The sequence below is a fragment of the Bubalus bubalis genome, chromosome 11 (assembly GCF_019923935.1).
Source record: "Bubalus bubalis isolate 160015118507 breed Murrah chromosome 11, NDDB_SH_1, whole genome shotgun sequence".
NCBI lineage: Eukaryota > Metazoa > Chordata > Mammalia > Artiodactyla > Bovidae > Bubalus > Bubalus bubalis.
Genome location: NC_059167.1, coordinates 95,349,053 through 95,368,141, shown reverse-complemented (window position 1 = coordinate 95,368,141; position 19,089 = coordinate 95,349,053). Strand labels below are relative to the sequence as shown.

General features: G+C 43.4%; 1 protein-coding gene across 6 annotated transcripts in view; it reads left to right on the top strand.

Annotated features, from left to right (window-relative positions):
- SV2C (synaptic vesicle glycoprotein 2C) overlaps positions 1–19,089 on the top strand; it is a 224,218-nt gene that overhangs the window by 46,263 nt on the left and 158,866 nt on the right. For 5 of the 6 annotated variants that reach the window (XM_006051065.4, XM_044925469.2, XM_044925470.2 and 2 more), the window contains exon 2: positions 2,376–3,056. In XM_006051065.4, the coding sequence (XP_006051127.4) occupies positions 2,477–3,056 (580 nt within the window). In that variant the 5' untranslated portion in view covers positions 2,376–2,476. Of the gene's footprint in view, positions 1–2,375; positions 3,057–19,089 lie in introns of those variants that run through there. The other variant, XM_044925473.2, reaches the window with a different exon arrangement.

Genomic DNA, 19,089 nt, shown 5'->3' with positions numbered 1-19,089 from the left:
CATGAATCGCAGCACGCCAGGCCTGCCTGTCCATCACCAACTCCCGGAGTTCACTCAGACTCACGTCCATCGAGTCAGTGATGCCATCCAGCCATCTCATCCTCTGTTGTCCCCTTCTCCTCCTGCCCCCAATCCCTCCCAGCATCAGGGTCTTTTCCAATGAGTCAACTCTTTGCATGAGGTGTCTGATATAATCATCCATTTATAGATGGTAGACCAGTTGGCTTTACTTACTGTGTAAAATGTTTTAATTTTGCATCTTGTTTTAAAAGTAGGAAACCTGTGTCCATTGCCAGCATCATTTACCATCATTCTCCCTTTCTTCCTGCCTGGTCCTTCAGTTTTGGAATGCTCCACCCTCAACCTCTTTTCCCACTCTCTTTGCATCTTGCTCTCTCGTGGATCCTTCCATCTCTCCCTCCCCTTCACCAGTCAGCTGTCTGAAAAAAAAAAAAAAGAAAGATAAGGGAGAACAAACAGGAACATCCTTCACGAATACATTTGGAAAAAAAAAAGCCTTATAATCATATGTTTATGTTCATTTCATTTTTTCATCTTCCAAAACACAGGCCTGAGCAGAGCCATACTTCTGTTTTGCCTACTAGCCATTTGTAGGTAGCTGGTAGTAATGATGCCCAATTCACTGATAAATAAGCATCTTTTTTCTGTTTTGCTAAGTTTATTTGTCATGTCTGGATGAGTAGTTTAAATGTATGTTTGTAATAGCCACTTACCAAGTGTTTCACATGGGATGCAAAAGAACAAAGTAAAAATGACCATTATATAAATCAGTGTTTACTATGCTGCTGCGGTCCAAGGCTTGGCAGATTAATGATGCAGGAGAATGACTTTCACTTTCATATCATTTCTGTAGAAGGTGGGCCTGATATTGGCCACCAGAGAGGACAACTCAGAAGACAAGTGAAAGAAGTCAGCCTGAGTATAATGAGCTGAGACAGAGGGGGGCTGTCCGTGAGAAAAGAAACCCAGTGATGGGTCAGGGGAGGCTGCTGACTCTGGTGTCCAAGGAGGCAGATAACTGCAGTCGGACAAGGCGGGAGGGAGTTGTGCACCTGTGTGTGTGAGACAGGGTCTAGAGATGAAGATGGTGGGGACAAAGCCTGGGGTTCTTACAGGGCATGTTGGGAAGGGATACCACATTTGGCTTACCTGTCCCTGCTGGCCTGGGGGTGGATCCTGAAATGGCACATCCATACTGGACAATCCACGTCTTTAGTTCAATGACTATCAAAGGATATGTGAAGTCATTTGACAAACCCTGCCAATTTCCTACAGATATGACTGCCATACTGGGGGAAATACTCATTGTCTGTTTTGGGTGCCATCTGTTATCATTTATTGAAAGGAGATACAAAAAAGGTAGAAGGGAAGCGTGTTTTATAAATATTTATAGGCGTAGCTCAGAGATATTACGGGTTTGGTTCCAGACCACCACAGTAAAGTGAATATTGCAATAAAGCAAATCATGCAAATTTTTTGGTTTCCCAGTGCAAGTAAATTTATGTTTATATTATACTGTAATTAATTAACTGTGATATAGCATTATATCTAAAAAAATAATGTTAATTAAAAATACTTTGTTGCTGAAAATGCTATCACTTGAGCTTTTAGTAAGTCATGGTAGTAACATCAAAGACCACTGGTCACAGATCACATAACAAATATAATAATAATTTAAAAGTTTGAAGTATTACAGAAATTTCCAAAATGTAACAGAGAAACAAAATGGGCAAATGTTGTTGCAAAAATGGTGCCAATAGATTTGCTTGACTGAGGATTATCACAGACCTTCAATTTGTTGAAAATGCAGTATCTGCAAAGTGCAATAACGCAAAGTACAGTAAAATGAGATGTGCCTGTATATGACTTGATAGCATTATATGTAGGGATACTTGCTTGCACTTTTTATTTTTGTTTTTTTCATTGTGAGGAAATGAGGTCAGACTGGATTCTTTTATTATTCTGGGTTTGCCTTTGCAGAATATGTGTATACCTGCAAGCAATATTATTTTTCTCAGAGTCTTTCTAGCACTTTCAGAATATGTTGGATGTACTTATAAATGTGCAAGATATTTTATTGTATTTTCAGGGGAATGCTTGTGCATTATATGCAAAGTTACCCAGGAGACAGAATTCCTTAAAAACAAAACAGTAATAATAATAGCAAAACCCTAAATACTCTAAGTTCTGATGACACTTGAGTAGAGAACCAGTAAACAGTGTGCTCAAAAGAAAGGAAAAGGTAATTCTGTATGTTAATCTGTGGGGTCAGTGAAAAGAGACCAAGAAATAGATGGTGGAAAAGGCATTGAAACAAATAATAAATACCTTCTGTGGGTTTTCTTCTTTTGCAGTTCCATTCTGAACTCAAGGTGGATGATGCTGTCAGGACTGAAGCACTGATCAGAGTCTGTGAAAAATTCCCACCTTCTCACTGGCCATCAGTTGAGATAAGATGGAAGACTCCTATAAGGATAGGACTTCACTGATGAAGGGTGCCAAGGACATTGCCAGAGAGGTGAAGAAACAGACTGTAAAGAAGGTGAATCAAGCAGTGGACCGGGCCCAGGATGAATACACCCAGAGGTCCTACAGTCGATTCCAAGATGAGGAAGAGGACGATGACATTTATCCGCCAGTGGAAACCTATAATGGAGAGGCCAATGATGATGAAGGCTCCAGTGAAGCTACTGAGGGTCACGATGAAGATGATGAAATCTACGAAGGGGAGTATCAGGGCATCCCCAGCATGAACCAAGGGAAAGACAGCATCGTGTCAGTAGGGAAGCCCAAGGGCGATGAGTATAAGGACCGCCAGGAGCTGGAGTCTGAGAGGAAAGCTGACGAGGAAGAGCTCGCCCAGCAGTATGAGCTGATAATCCAAGAGTGTGGCCATGGCCGCTTTCAGTGGGCCCTCTTCTTTGTCCTGGGCATGGCCCTGATGGCGGATGGCGTGGAGGTGTTTGTCGTGGGCTTCGTGTTGCCAAGCGCTGAGACAGACCTGTGCATACCAAATTCGGGATCTGGATGGCTAGGTGAGTGCATCCCAGCAGAGAGACACACTCTGAAACTGCTCTATTTGTTGAGGACAGTTAACAAATAGAATACATACTTTCCATATGGAGGCCTGCATTTGTTCCCAACATTTGAACAATTTAAAACATGCAAAGGAATCAAAAGAATGGTGCAGTGATACCCATATATTTCTACCTATTTCTAACTTAGATTCTATAGTTAACATTTACTGTATTTTCTTTATCACCTAGCCACCTATCTATCTATCCGTCAATCCCACTTTTATTTTTATGCATTTCAAGGTAAGTTAGAGCAATATATTTTTAACTTACACTGTTATAAATGTTGCATTAGGTTCTCCTTAATTAACTTCAAAAGACATGCCCTTGGAAGTTAATAAAGCTATTATGTGACACTTACCTGACATTTTTCTAAATATAGAGGTTAATTCTTCAAAACTCTGATAAATGTGATTTCAGATTCCAAATTTTATGTGTAATATTGTGGTTTAAACACCTTTGGGACCCTGCGAATTTTCATTTTTTCCTATAATCTATGTGCATGTTTGTCTGTTGGTTTTTTTCAATTACCCTTATTTATAGAATTTTCTTTAGATGACTTTTGCTTTTTCCAAATGTGTACCTTTGTGCCTACAGTGAAAAAGCTTCCTTTCCTCATAGGACTTAAAAATCAATTTCAAATCATATTAACGCTTCAATTATATGTATTAAAACCATATAACCTCGCTATAAAGTATCTAGAGAGCAAATTTGACTTTTGTTTTAAAGTTACTGCTGCACTGAAAGTTCATTCATTAGTTACAACGCTGTATTTAACCTTCCCTCAGGGAGGAAAAGTAAGAAGGCCAAGAAGCATGCCCACAGCAGACTATCCCCAAAACGTGAGGTCCACGTCAGACACGTGGTACGTTAAATCAGGAGACCTTTCAAGCCCTTCTGCTCAGAGAGCACGTTTGTGTGCAGAGCAAACCTTCATGTGTTTCAGAGTCTGTGAACGAGAGTAAGAATACTTGGTGTCTCTGTTTCCAACGGACTTTTTAAAACTAAAATTTGAAAAACAAAAGTATACAGATCTTTTTGTGGTTTAGTAAGTAACTCCTAATTTATACTATATAATATATATCATAAATAATATAATAATTATATTAATATGTATTATTATAGATAATATAATATAAACTCCTAGTTTATCCCTTCCTTCTCCCTTCCCCTTTGGCAACCATATGTTTGTTTTCTGTGTCTGTGAGTCCATTTCTGGTTTGTAAATAAGTTCTCTTGTATCGCTTTTTTAGATTCCACATGTAAGTGATATAATGTGATAGTTGTATTTCTGTGTCTGACTTACTCATTTGTTTCTTTACTTGCTCAACTGGAAGAGTGCCGAGGTCCAGCCCCGGCTGATCCAGGGTATTCGAAGGAGAGACGGCTAGGCGACCTATTCAAATGTTAATTAGAGATAATAAAGAGTAATAGAATGAGGATAGCTCAGTAGGAAAATTCAGTGGAGAAAAGAAGCTGAGTGGCTTGGTTTACGCGGAAAATCAATATAACCCATGACACCAGGTTAGCTCTGACCACGGAGGCCGCAGGCGCCCTCTCGAATAGCGGAAGGTGCCCCACCTTAGACACCTTCTCGAGTGGGTCTTAGAAGCCCAGGCAAATAAATGGTCGCAGAGGACATCCGCGCTCCAGATGGACACTCAGCTGGAAGTTAAAGGGAAGAATGACATGGGGAGACCAAGCGTTGGTGAGCAAGACCCATAGCTTTATTTTCAACAGGGGCTTTTATACCCTAAGTTACACATAGAGGATAATAGGGGATGCAAAATCAGCAGTCTTTGATGCTTATCAAAAACCAGGGTTTCTTTCCTGCAGATTTATCGTATACAAATGGTTTAGGTGATTTACATCATCTTCTGGCCAGAGGCCTATTAACATTTTATGACTCTTGACAAGGACTTATCAACAAAGACTTATTTTCTCTAAGAGTAATTATTTTAAGGTTTGGCGCCATCTTCCGAAGATAAGATTACGTTCCTATAGGGTGGATGTGTAATGGGTTTACAAAGGAAAGAATTTTCTACCTTAAGGGTCTAAAGTTACTAACACTAAGGCCACTACTTATTTTTTCTACATACCAACTATATTAATTAATGCACATTCAAGGATACAATTCAGGGGATGTGAAAACTTGGCAACAAACATTGGCTCATCAATGAAATCTTTTACTAGTTTTATTCTGACAGTTTCTAGTTCTCTGAGAGGCTCTAAGCTATTTGAATATCTTAAGCTTCCTGTGCCTCTGGAGGCTGGGAGACTGTAAACAATCGTATGCATAGCTGTAGGTGTCCGGGTAAACTTGTCAGGCGAGTTAGAGAGCCATCTGAGGGGTTTGGATTTAAACACTCCTAATTGCCCAGGAACTTTATTAATTGGAGCTGTAAGTTAACTCTTTGACAGAGAGAGTGAGATGGTGGTGGGGGACAGCCCCCAGTAAAGTCAGAGGTGAGAGCACAAAGCAATAAAGTAGGCAGACTCTGGTTTTTGGGGGGTAGATGCTCGAGAATATCCGGGGGCACTCCCGAGGCTCGATCCCGCCTTTGCGTATGCCGAGCCTCCTTCCTCATGACCTTTGTCACGAGTGGAATGTCTCTCGCCGGCTCCCGGCGGAAGAGATAGACCCATAGATGCAGTCTGGGAGGGGGATGAAGCGGGGGGCACAGGGGCATAGATTGCACAGGTTTTGTTGGTGGGCTCGTCTGTGTGTTCACCCATCAAAATGCAGAATAGGGGTCGGAGGAAGGTCCAGAGTCATCAAATTCATCATTTCAGCATATCTGTTTCATAGATAGCACTCTAATTTTGTTTAATTTTTTTTACTTTGGTAAGTAAATCTACCTACCGGGCATTAAAATATTTATCAAGATTTTGCTAACAGAATATATCAGCAGAATGTTTTAAGAAAACAGATCCTTAGAAACACATCTATTTTAATACACAAGTATTTAATACTCTCAGGCTTGAATATAGATTAGCAGTCTTTTCATGTTATGATCCTCGCTTTTATATCGGAAGCAGAAAAGTTGAAGTTGAGCTTCCCTTTTATCTTCTTGGTGCTGAAGGAGGTGCAGTAGCCCACACGTGCTCTTACCGGTCTGTCCCATAAACCGTGATGGTGTCACACACCCCCGGGGGCGTTCACAAGTGTGGATAATGCTGGGGAACCATTGGAGCACAGACATCTTCATCTCCCCATAAACGCTGCCTGCTTTTGTGAATTAAAAGTGTGTCCCCAGGAGTGTATGCCCTGAGTCCCCCACAGAAACTTTGTGATGGGTTCACAACTGCGCCTTCCAGACTTGCCTTTCAGTTATTTTGCTATTGTAATTTTACTGACAATTGCATTCTAACACAGTCTTTTTTTAGACAAGCATGTAAATTGTTTTGCCATTTTCATTTCAGCAAATAATAGCTTTGTAATATAATTACCACACTAAGTCATAGCCATGGGATCAAAATGCAAGACAGGAAGATACACAACCCATGTTTGGTGGCCTTTGGGAGGAGAAAGGTTTGCAAAATTGTTTCTCATTTGCCACTGAGCATTGTGTCATTTCACTCAAGGAAAACTAGGAATGAAAAATATTAACCGATTTATGTTTTAGTTATTTAGGAGATAACTCCTATCTTTGTGTTTGCTGGAAGATTGACTTCCAGATAGTTAGGGGTATCCCTTGTGTGCATGTGTTTGTGTGCACAGTCTGTGTGCATAAATAGTGTTGTTAACTGAGAAGAGGTTAATCTAATCAGCTGCTGTTTGGGGGAATAATTACCATCATTTTAAGAAAATTCATCTTCTATTGCCAAAGTCTATTTATTGAGTATTTATTATGTGCAAAGCATGATGTTACCACAGGCGAACATAGGAGAAATAGAAAAAACAAGGTTTGTGTATCCAAAGAAATCATAGTCTAGCATAGAGAGATGACAAGTGTCTGGGCACCACCAAGTCAAGGAAACAAATATCCATAACCAGAAGCTGTTGTTCAGTTGCTCAGTCATGTCCAACTCTTTGGGACCCCATGGACTGCAGTACATCAGGCTTCCCTGTATGTCGCCATCTCCCAGAGCTTACTCAAACTCATGTCCGTCGAGTTGGTGACTCCATCCAACCATCTCATCCTCTGTCGTCCCCTTCTCCTCCCACCTTCAGTCTTTCCCAGTATCAGGGTCTTTTTTAATGAGTCGCTTTTCACATCAGGTGGCCAAAGTATTGGAACTTCAGCATCACTCCTTCCAATGAATATTCAGGACTGATCTCCTTTAGGATTGATTGGTTTAATCTCCTTGCAGTCCAAGAAGAGAAGTGTATAACCAGAAGAGAAGTATAGCTAAAGAGACTTCAGGCAGGGAGACCCTGTGAGGGGAACGGACCTGACTAAGGCAGTGGAAGGAAGGCATGGACCAGAGAGCTGGCCCAGAGGTAGAGTCAGCAAGGGTTGAGTCACTGGTAGTTTGGAACAGAAGGAACAGGACAGTTAGTGGAAGGAAGGCAGTTCATCAAGTTAGGTGAGGCAGATGATAGGTTTGAGCATGAAGGAGAAAGAAGAAGGGTTTGTTTTTCTATTTTATTTTAAAGATGTATTTATTAATTTTTGGTTTTGCTGGGTGTTCATTGCTGTGGGCTTTCTCTAGGGGCGGTGCACGTGCTTCTCACTGGCGTGGCTTCTGTTGCCAAGCTCTGGGTTCAGGCACTCAGGCTTCAGGAGGTGCAGCCCCTTGGCCCGAGGGCACAGGCTCCACAGCCTGTGGGCTCCTCCCAGATCAGGGATCGAACCTGCGTCCCCTACACTGGCAGGCAGATTCACAACCACTGGACCACCAGGGAAGCCCACTTTAGTTTTAGACCAATCACTTTGAGATTTGGGGGGAGGCATCCAAAGAGGAGCACCTGATGGGCTCCTGTCACCATGTGGGCTGAAGCGCTATGTTTTGAGAACCATCTCATTTAAGGTGAAGCTGTCCGAAACCGTAACCAGGGAGAGGGCAGTTTCCTGCCGAAGACTATCTGTGGGACTGGTGGTGAGGAAGACGTCACGGAGGAGACTGAGAAGGAGCAGCCGAGAGAGAGGGCAGCTCTGGGAGTCGCTTGAAGAAGGAAGGGATGTGCTTCCTTCGTAGGTGCGGAAGAGTCTTGTAAAGGTTGAAAAGGGCCCCTCGGGTCTGGCCCTTGAAGATCTTGGCCGCCACTAATGGTTCTTCCAGTTTGTGCCAGGCTAGGACGTTCATTTGAAGGGACGAGCCCATGTATGGAGTGAAGTGACAGGGTGCCCTCCAGCTTCCCAGCCCCCGGCACAGGGGCCGCAGGCATCTAGCATTCTCCCCTCACAGGGCTGCGTCTCACAGTGGATGCGCAGGGAGCCCTCTCCGACCACATCTTACCTCCGGTCCAAGAGCTGCTGAGGACCAGTTTGGGTTCTAAGAAAGCCTCCAGACAGGGAGGGATGTGTGCCGGTTTCAGACTCACAGCACGTCCAGGCTCAGCCGCTTTCCCGCTCTCGCCTGTCACAGCCCAGCTAGTGCCTCGCTGGCTCCCCTTCCTCCTGCTCTTCCTCTGGACTGTTCTGTCTCCTCCGAAGAGCCACCTGGGGAAGCAGGGAGCCTCATTGTTGTTGGGCCACCTGCTTTCTGGTTGGGGGTGGTAGAGTGGAGTAATTTTTAGGTACTAAAACATTATCGTGGCCAAGTGTTGACGAGTACAAAACAGATAGAAGACAATATATTCTAAACCAAGACATACTTGAGGACTCAGCCTGAACTGAGTGATAACTGAACATCCTCTATAGGTTTCTTCTGTCTTTTATCGACTCTAACACCTAATTTCCACATGCCTTGGTGATTTTCAGAGCAAGAGTTTTGATAGTGTAGTCGGGCCAAAGCCAGATTGTTGTTTAGTTGTTAAATTGTCTTTGCGGCTCCATAGACTGTGGCCCACCAGGCTCCTCTGTCTGTGGGATTTTCCAGGCAAGGATACTAGAGTGGGCTCCATTTCCTTCTCCAGGGGATCTTCCTGACTCAGGGATTAAACCTTTATCTCCTGCATTGGCAGGCGAATTCTTTACCACTGAACCACCTGGGAAGCCCTGAGAAGCCTTAAGCATCTCTTTAACCTCTCTATCTATAGTTTTTTATTTGGATGGTGTAGAATTCCTTGGAACATACAGAATTCTCTCTCTCTCTCATTTTTTTTTAACCAGTTATAGCAAGAACAGTTTCCTTAAAGCCTGGGCTGGATGAATATGACCTGAACACATACCTAATTTCTTTCTCCATCCCTCCATTTGTTCCCTTATTCCTTTCGTTATTAACAAAAGAAGAAAAATTCTGCTGAGATTTCTAAAGCTGCTTTATGTCTGGATGTTTGTATTTGGGGGGAAAGAAAAGAACAGCTTCAAGTTTCTGAGAGTCCCTTTTTTTAGTCCCATTGTTATTTGCCCCTGGACTGCAGACAGAGTGTAGTGACTGTGTCCCTGGTGCTGAGCGTCTTTTCAGGGTGTGTATCGCCCTTGCCCAGTGCTGCGCGGTGGACCAGGATATCCCAGCTGATAACAAAGAGTGATGCAGAGTTCTTCCTCTTTGAACTTTATTCCAAGAGCTGTATCATTTGGCATCTGGTGCGCTCTAAATTTAAGACCCTTAGCTTTGTACCCTAAAGGTGTGTACTGCAGGCTTCAGGATCAGCAGCTCTGCAGCCTGCTCAATGCCATTGTCCTCTGTGTCTTAGAGGGAGGTTTGATCTCTGCTGCGGGTGTGCCCTCTGGCTCTGTTTAGCCTCTCGCTGTCATAGTGATTCTAATTGGAATTAAATACTTATTGATTCCTAGAGAATATCCTGTCCACCAACACTGGCAAAATCTTATTTGGATTCATTATTGCCAAATTGGAAAAGAAGACTCAATAATTCATTGCCATTATATTCCTGGGTCTTATTCCCTCTGGTCTTTCACATCCTTCTGGGAAAAGAGAGGTTTCTGGCATCCAAATGGAGTTGGACCAAGTAGCCTGAAAAGATTCTTCCATCCAGAGCCCACAGGACAGGAGAGAAGAGAAACGCTGTGTTCCATTCATGAAATTCACCAGTAAGTACATTCTGGGCTGTGAAAGTGTGATAGTAAATGCCCTCTGTCGTCCGGAAGGTCCCTGGGTGATTGCTCACAATATAGCTTTGAACCTGAAGGCTGATTCTTGCAGTTGAACACCTGTATTCCTATGTCCTAGATTACTCCTGGGTGGGGATTCTGATCTTCTGGCTTTAATATCCTAATGCAGTCTGGGACTCACCAGGAAGGCCCTGAAGAACTCGGGGAAGTGTTATTGGATTAGGGAATTTGTTATCTGTGCACTTTGGTTTAAATAAGGCAGTCAGACTGTTGATCGTCTAATATCTGGATCAAGCCAAATACCTGTAATACAGACTTGTAGGTTCCAATTCTAAACACCATGTTTTCATGGGAAATCTAATGTCTCGAATATTCTTCCATAACAAGAACTTCTACAGGATCTAAGTTTCCTGCATAAAGCTTCAGAATGTAGGAAACGATTACATTCATCTTGAAGAATTAGTCTGATAAATCACTGATGTAAGTATTCCCAACCTCATATTTGCAAATTGACATTCTTACCTTACACTCTGAGATTTATTATTGGCCTTTAAGATCGTGAGAGGAAAAGTAATGAAAAGAAATCCTGAAGTAAGAGAAAGACAAATATCATGATATCACTTATATGTGGAATCTTTAAAAATATTATACACATGAACTTATTTACAAAACAGTCACAGACATTAAAAACAAACTAGTGTTATTTGTTTGAAGGTAACGGCACCCCACTCCAGTACTCTTGCCTGGAAAATCCCATGGACGGAGGAGCCTGGTAGGCTGCAGTCCATGAGGTAGCTAAGAGTTGGACACGACTGAACGACTTCACTTTCACTTTTCACTTGCATGCATTGGAGAAGGAAATGGCAACCCACTCCAGTGTTCTTGCCTGGAGAATCCCAGGGACGGGGGAGCCTGGTGGGCTGCCGTCTATGGGGTCGCACAGAGTCGGACACGACTGAAGCGACTTAGCAGCAGCAGCAGTGTTATCAAAGGGGATAGTGAGAGGAGCAGAGAGACATAAATTAGAGTTTTGGATCAACAGATACTATTCTATACAAAATAGCTAAACAACAAGGACTGACTGTATAGCATGAGGAACTGTATTCAGAATCTTGTAATAACTATAATGAAAAAAATCCACAGGACTTCCCTCGCAGTCTGGTGGTTAAGACTGTGGTTTCTTTGCAGAAGGCCCTGGTTTGATCACTAGTTTGAAAAGCTCTGACAAACCTAGATAGTGTATTAAAAAGCAGAGACATTACCTTGCCAACAAGGGTCCATATAGTCAGAACTATGGTTTTTCCAGTAGTCATGTATGGTGTGAGAGTTGGACTATAAAGAAAGCTAAGCGCTGAAGAATTGATGCTTCTGAACTGTGGTGTTGGAGAAGACTCTTGAGAATCCCTGGGACTTCAAGGAGCTCAAACCAGTCCATCCTAAAAGAAATCAGTCCTGAATAGTCATTGGAATGACTGATACTGAAGCTCCAATACTCTGGCCACCTGATGCGAAGAACTGACTCATTGGAAAAGACCCTGTTGGTGGAAAGATTGAAGGCAGGAGGAGAAGGGAATGACAGAGGATGAGATGGTTGGATGGCATCACCGACTCTATGGATGTGAGTTTGAGCAAGCTCTGAGAGATGGTGAAGGACAGGGAAGCCTGGTGTGCTGCAGTCCATGGGGTTGTGAAGAGTCAGACATGTCCGAGCAACTGAACAACAACAAAGGGGAACTAAGATCCCACAAGTCACACAACATGGTCACAAAAAAGTATCTGGAAAAGATTCTAAATCACTTTACTACACAACTGAAGTCACTTTGTTATTATAGTTGAAATGAACACATTGTTGTAAATTAACTATTGCTAAGTCGCTTCAATCGTGTCCGACTCTGTGTGACCCCATAGACGGCAGCCCACCAGGCTCCCCCGTCCTTGGGATTCTCCAGGCAAGAACAATGGCAACTGGAGTGGGTTGCCATTTAATTAACTATACTTCAATTAAAAAAAAAGAAGTATGTGTTAAATAAGAGCAAATGGACTGTGAGTAGGAACACTGATTGATTTTATAACTGAGGCTTTGTACTAAGTATTTGGGATATCCAGATGCAAAGTTCTGGGTTCTGGCAGAGTAGGCATTGGAAAGATATTGGAAGTTTGGCTTTTGATGTGTTACTAGATTTTTTTTTTTCTCTGATTACGAAAATCTCTCTGTAAAAGCTAGGGCTCAGCTGTGTACCAGCTATTCCTTCAAAAAGAAAAATCAAGTAGCTAGTTTAAATTATTGTTATGGGTCAAGTGGGGTGTAAGTAATTTAAGAGTTTAGAATTAAATTTAAGATTTTGAAATTTTAACTTTTTTGTTTTTTGTGACTTCATCACTGGCCATTAGTATGACCTTCTGGTCTCCCTTCCTAAAGAATCTTTGAGCTGGGGATTCTTGCCCCAGCAGCCCACTTGACTTTGTCTTCCTCATTCCTGGGAGTAAAGGATGGAGTACTTGGGTTATGTCATGTCCCTACTCAAAAATGTTGAGTACAGGTTGATTCAAACTCCTTAGAATGGCATTCAAGCTCTCCACAATCTGAGCCTAATCTATTTTTCCACCTATCTACCTAACTTCTCTGCCCCAGGTATTACAAAGTCAGGGATAGTTAGGATTACTGGAGAAAATACAAAATGGCCAGTTAAATTTAAATTTGCGATAAATAACAAAGGAATATTATTTTAGTATAAATATATCTCACGCAGTATTTTGTATCAGTTAAGTTCAGTTGCTCAATCGTGTCCAACTCTTTGCGACCCCATGAACCGCAGCACACCAGGCCTCCCTGTCCATCACCAACTCCCGGAGTTCACCCAGACTCACGTCCATCCAGTCAGTGATGCCGTCCAGCCATCTCATCCTCTGGCGTCCCCTTCTCCTCCTGCCTTCAATCTTTCCCAGCATCAGGGTCTTTTCCAATGAGTCAGCTTGCCACATCAGGTGGCCAAAGTATTGGAGTTTCAGCTTCAACATCAGTCCTTCCAATGAACACCCAGGACTGATCTCCTTTAGGATGGACTGGTTGGATCTCCTTGTAGTCCAAGGGACTCTCAAGAGTCTTCTCCAACACCACAGTTCCAAAGCATCAATTCTTCAGCCCTCAGCTTTCTTTATAGTCCAACTCTCACATCCATACATGACCACTGGAAAAACCATAGCCTTGACTAGACAGACCTCTGTTGGCAAAGTAATGTCTCTGCTTTTTAATATGCTGTCTAGGTTGGTCATAGATTTTCTTCCAAGGAGTAAGTGTCTTTTAATTTCATGGCTGTAGTCACCATCTGCAGTGATTTTGGACCCCAAAAAATAAAGTCTGCCACTGTTTCCACTGTTTCTCCATCTAATTGCCATGAAGTGATGGGGCCAGATGCCATGATCTTCGTTTTCTGAATGTTGAACTTTAAGCCAACTTTTTCATTCTTCTCCTTTACTTTCATCAAGAGGCTCTTTAGTTCTTCTTCACTTTCTGCCATAAGGGTAGTGTATTTGGTATATACTTATATTTATCAGTTATCTGTTCACCTGAAATACAAATTTACCTGGATCACTGTGTGGTTTTATCTGGTGAATCTGACAACCTTACTGGTAGTAGTGATAACAGGAGGGCTTGGAGTTTGCTCTTTGCCTTCTGTTTGTCAGGCATCATATATGTCATATTAATTTGATTATCTCATTTAACCAAAATTATATCTGATCCCAGACATTCGGAGTCAGTGCTAGGGGATGACCCTTGGGAACCGTATATGTTTTTTTAGCGCCTCAAGTTATTCTTAGCCACATGAAGAAGCACCATGATCTTAACCATTGCTTCTTGGACATAAAAATGCAGACAAGTCACCAGAGGAGACATGTTTTGCTTGAGCAGGTGAGGAGTGGGGTCTGAGATACTTTTACAAGCTCCCAGGTGATTTTGGCATTGGTGTTAGTTCCAAACTCCACATTGAGTAGCTGTGTCCTAGACACCCCCAACCAAGAAGCAGCAGCATTCCCAACAGCTGTGATAGCAAAGGTTGTACATGATATCAAGATTTCAAACCATGGAAGGGGCAAATGGAAATGGGACTGATTTCCTTATTCATGAGTAAACAGTAACATCCATGGACAAGGAAGCTTCATGTGCCATTTTTGAAAGAAAGGTTTTTTTTCCTCCCCCAAAAAGGAAATGTCTTATTGATAGCTGAAGGATGCACAGTTGTTTTCTTCCCCCACCGAGATGGGCATTTGGCTTCTTTAGGCTCGTCTTTCTCCTACGTGGTGTGGGGCATGACAGTCCCTAACCACGTTTACAGCTCTGCATCCCAAAACGGACCCCAGATGTGCAGGGCACAGCGTGACTCTGCTTTGTAGAAATAGTTTCTCAGTGCCAGAGTCATGGTGATAAATTTATAATGTGACTGCAGATTTTTCCCCCTCTTATGTACAGAAAATTTAATAGTTTTTCTGAGAGTAGCTTAGTTCTCTCAGCAGAATCTAGTTAAGTCAAAAATATTAAAAAATGCTACTGTGTCAGAAGAACTGATTGAAAGCTGAAAGAGTTAGCCAGACTGCTAACAGGGATGAAAAGAAATCCTGCTGTGGGAGTCAATTCATCCATAAACATAGATGCCGGAGTGGAGGCGGATTGTATATGTGAGGCGGTCGGCTTCTCGGAGCCCTCTGTCTGTTTCCTTCATTATCTCTTTGTTTTTCTAATTAATAGATTAGAGATGTCTTTGTGGCTGCCTTTCAAAATTTAGCAGTTCTCACGCAGAAAGAACACTCACAGGGGCTTATCCATCATATATTAGATTCTCCCAAGATGTTGCACTGTGCCCTCTATCATGGCAGATATGAAGATCAACCAGACAAAACCCAGGGCATAAGACACAAGACATCGAAATGATACAGGAAGCAGAGGACTGAGAGATGAATCCTGTTTGAGGGAGGCATGGATAGGGAAAAGTCTTAAGGAGACTGTGGTATCGGAGCCAGGCTTGGAATGGTGGCTAGAATTTGGGCTCACAGAGATGTAAGCGGAAAAAGACTGTCTCTGGGAGGGAGCACAGGCTGAGCAAAGGCACCACGGCATGGAGACCTTGGACTGAGTATTGGAAATTAAATGTTCAGTTTTGTTGAAGTGGAACATACACAGAGGGGAACGATTGCAAAGGTGGCTGGGGACCTATCTGTTCATGGAGAAGTTTCCAGGAGTTATTTGGTGTGGGGGCAGCTGGGGGAACCGGGGGCATGTTAGCAGAGAAGTGACCAGGTGCAAACTCTGCTTTAGGAGACTAGGTGTTTGGACTGAGGAGTGAGTTGAGGAGTGGCTGAGATGCATTTGAACTGTGCAGTCAATACATGTCAAGACCCTGACTGTGGGTGATGGCAGAGAGACTAGAGGGGAGAGGGCCTTTTCAAGAGGATTTCTGACCCTTTACAACCCACTAGCTGTGGGAGCAGGAAAAAGGAATATATCATAGGTACTGAGGCTTCATGCCCAGGTGCTATGTTTGAAGCGGTGCTTTAAACAAATTGGAGCTCCAGAGTTGTTGGGGAGGTTGGGGGGAGCCCATGTGTAGGAAAAGTGAAAAGTGAAAGAAGTCTCTCAGTCATGTCCGACTCTTTGCAACCCCATGGACACCAGGCTCCTCCGTCCATGGGATTTTCTAGGCAAGAGTACTGGAGTGGGTTGCCTTTTCCTTCTCCAGGGAACTTCCCGACCCAGGGATTGAACCCAGGTCTCCTGCATTGTAGACAGACACTTTACTGTCTGAGCCAAAGAAGATGAATTTAGTTATTTCTACTATAAGTACAAGAACTGAGTGTCTCGTTCACAGACTACCCATAGCACAGAGTCTGGCAGGTGAGTGGTACTCAGTGAACTTTTGTCAACTTTGAAATGCCAACTAGGCTGCTCAGGAGAAATTGTAAAAGAAGGCGTTTGGAAGTAGGTTCTGGGGCTTGATGCAGAAACTGGCCCTAGAGTTGGGCAATGAAGACATCTTTGAACAGAGATGCAGAGCATACAGGAAAGGAGTGTGTGTTGGAGGGGTGGGCATGAGAAGAGAGGGGCTAACGCAGACTTTTCATGAATGCTTAGGAGGGGAGAGGAGAAAAGGCATCAAACAAATGGTTTGAAAGATAGGAAAAGTCTCTTACCTGGAGGCCAGGGGGTGTTTCAGGATGGAGTAGGTGGTCATAACTGACTAAGGACATTGGCTGTGGCAGAGAGAAAAATATTCTAGAGAGTGGAAAGGACAGATGTCAGATTAATTGCTAAATGGAGTTTTAATGTATGTTTTTAAAGAGAAGGAAACAAATCGGTGTTTAAAAATTGTTCATAAGGTACTGTGGTCTATTTGTTTGGTATAATACTGCTAATAACATAATTACATTATAGACTAGAGCAGCTGAAAAAACATTACTCATCTTCTGCAAAGAAATAATTATGAATTTGTAGCCATTATCCAGTACTTCTGCATCAGCTCATGCCAATAATCATATCTGGAATGTCTATAGGAGATAAATTGGTCAACCAGGAGCAGACTGGGTTAGCTTGCTGCTATCTCATTTTATTTATATTTCCAGGTTGAAAACTCTGTCACTTACTGGTACGTCTAGATTTAACAGTAAAATGTACTTTTACTGTTCCCATTTAAACAGTCTAAAAGCAGTGATGAAATGGTAGAGGATTGCTCAGAGTAGCTGGGCAGAGGGGGTGAGGCAGCTTCCAGTTGACCATCCCTAGGGGTGAACTGACTCAGTCAAAGGATCCTCTAAGACTGCACACCACACATTTGTCCTGTGGATTGCTGGATGAGTAAAGGAACCTCTTGTTTGCTGCCCCGCTCTGCCCCGGGCATACTACATTTATCATATAAGGACCTTGGCAGAGATGTGGTTAACAGTTCTGTGATGGTGGCCCCTGCAGATTCCTGCTTCACATCTTACACTGTGTGTGATCACAGATCATATGTTTTCAGGGTCACGAAGCAATGCATTGTTCTCCTAGAGATGCCATGCCCCTCCCATAGAGAGAAATCAGTTCTATAGCTGTGACATGGAGGCGCATGCTGGCTGTATCACTGCAAAGCCCTTGGGAAAGCCCAAGAAAGGCATGGGATTGCTAGGTTCTTCTCAGGATAAGGAAAGTACTTCCTCTGCCCCCTGCCCTGGGCATCCTGAGCTGCTCCTATTTGGTGGAGACCCCCAGCACTTCCCTCAGCTTTGGCTGCTGCTGCTAAGTCGCTTCAGTCGCGTGCGACCCCATAGACGGCAGCCCACCAGGCTCGCCTGTCCCTGGGATTCTCCAGGCAAGAACACTGGAGTGGGTTGCCATTTTCTTCTCCAATGCATGAAAGTGAGAAGTGAAAGTGAAGTCGCTCAGTCGTGTCCCACTCTGAGTGACCCCATGGACTGCAGCCTACCAGGCTCCTCTGCCCATGGGATTTTCCAGGCAAGAGTACTGGAGTGGGGTGCCATTGCCTTCTCCCAATGTGGACCCTCCGAAGCAACTTAGCATGCACAAGTAGAATGCAGGAGGCATTTTAGAGGAGCTGAGAGATGTTCAGGAGGATGCTGAGCTGCTGAGGTCACAGGAAGATACAGTTTCAGTAAGAATAGGAGGGTCCCCATTCTTACTGAAACTGTATCTTCCTGTGACCTCAGCAGCTCAGCATCCTCCTGAACATCTCTCAGCTCCTCTAAAAATGCCTCCTGCATTCTACTTGTGCATGCTAAGTTGCTTCAGTCGTGTCTGACTCTTTGTGATCCCATGGACTGTAGCCCACCAGGCTCCTCTGTCCATGGGAATTCTCCAGACAAGAATACTGGAGTGGGTATTGATCTCCTCCAGGGATCAAACCAGCATCTCTTAAGTCTCCTGCATATGCAGGTAGATTCTTTACCACTGGTGCCACCTGGGAAACCTGCATTCTACTCTCTGTCCGCTGAAGAAGGTTTTCCCAAGGCATAGCTCTTGGGGCTTTGTTTACCTTTGTTCATGACATGAATTACCTTTCTTTGCTCAGTCATCCAGCAAACGCTTAGTGTCTTCTCTGTGCCGGGTTCCAGACCAGGTGCGGGAGTCACAAGGATGTGGTCCTTGCTTTGGGGGCACTTCTAGGCCAGAGAAGGAGACAGACATGTGTCAGATAAGGGCACCTAATTGGTTACAGATGCTCCAGCAGGAAGATTAAACAGAAGGAACAGTGCTCTGAATGCAGGACTAGAAAGATTTAATAGAAGCAACCCTAGACTTTGCTGATGATCTCCAGACCATGTATTAAGATGCCTCATTATGTGTTTCCATTAGGATGTGAATGCATTAGATGGTGCATTAGATGGTTCCATTAGGTGGTGACTGCAGTCATGAAATTAAAAGATAGCTTGCTCCTTGGAAGAAAAACTATGACAAACCTAGACAGCAGATTAAAAAGCAGAGACATTACTTTAACAACAAACATCCATATGGTCAAAGCTATGGTTTTCTAGTAGTCACATATGGATGTGAGAGTTGGACCATAAGGAGGGGTGAGCACTGAAGAATTGACGCTTTTGAACTGTGGTGTTGGAGAAGATTCTTTAGAGTCCCTTGGACTGCAAGGAGATCCAACCAGTCCATCCTAAAGGAAATCAGTTCTGAATGTTGGGGCTGATGCTGAAGCCCCAATACTTTGGCCACCTGATGCAAAGAACTGACTCACTGGAGAAGACCCTGATGCTGGGAAAGACTGAGGGCAGGAAGAGAAGGAGGTGACAGAGGATGAGATGGTTGGATGGCATCACCGACTCATTGGACATGAGTTTGAGCAAGTTCTGGGAGATGGTGAAGGACGGGGAAGTCTGGC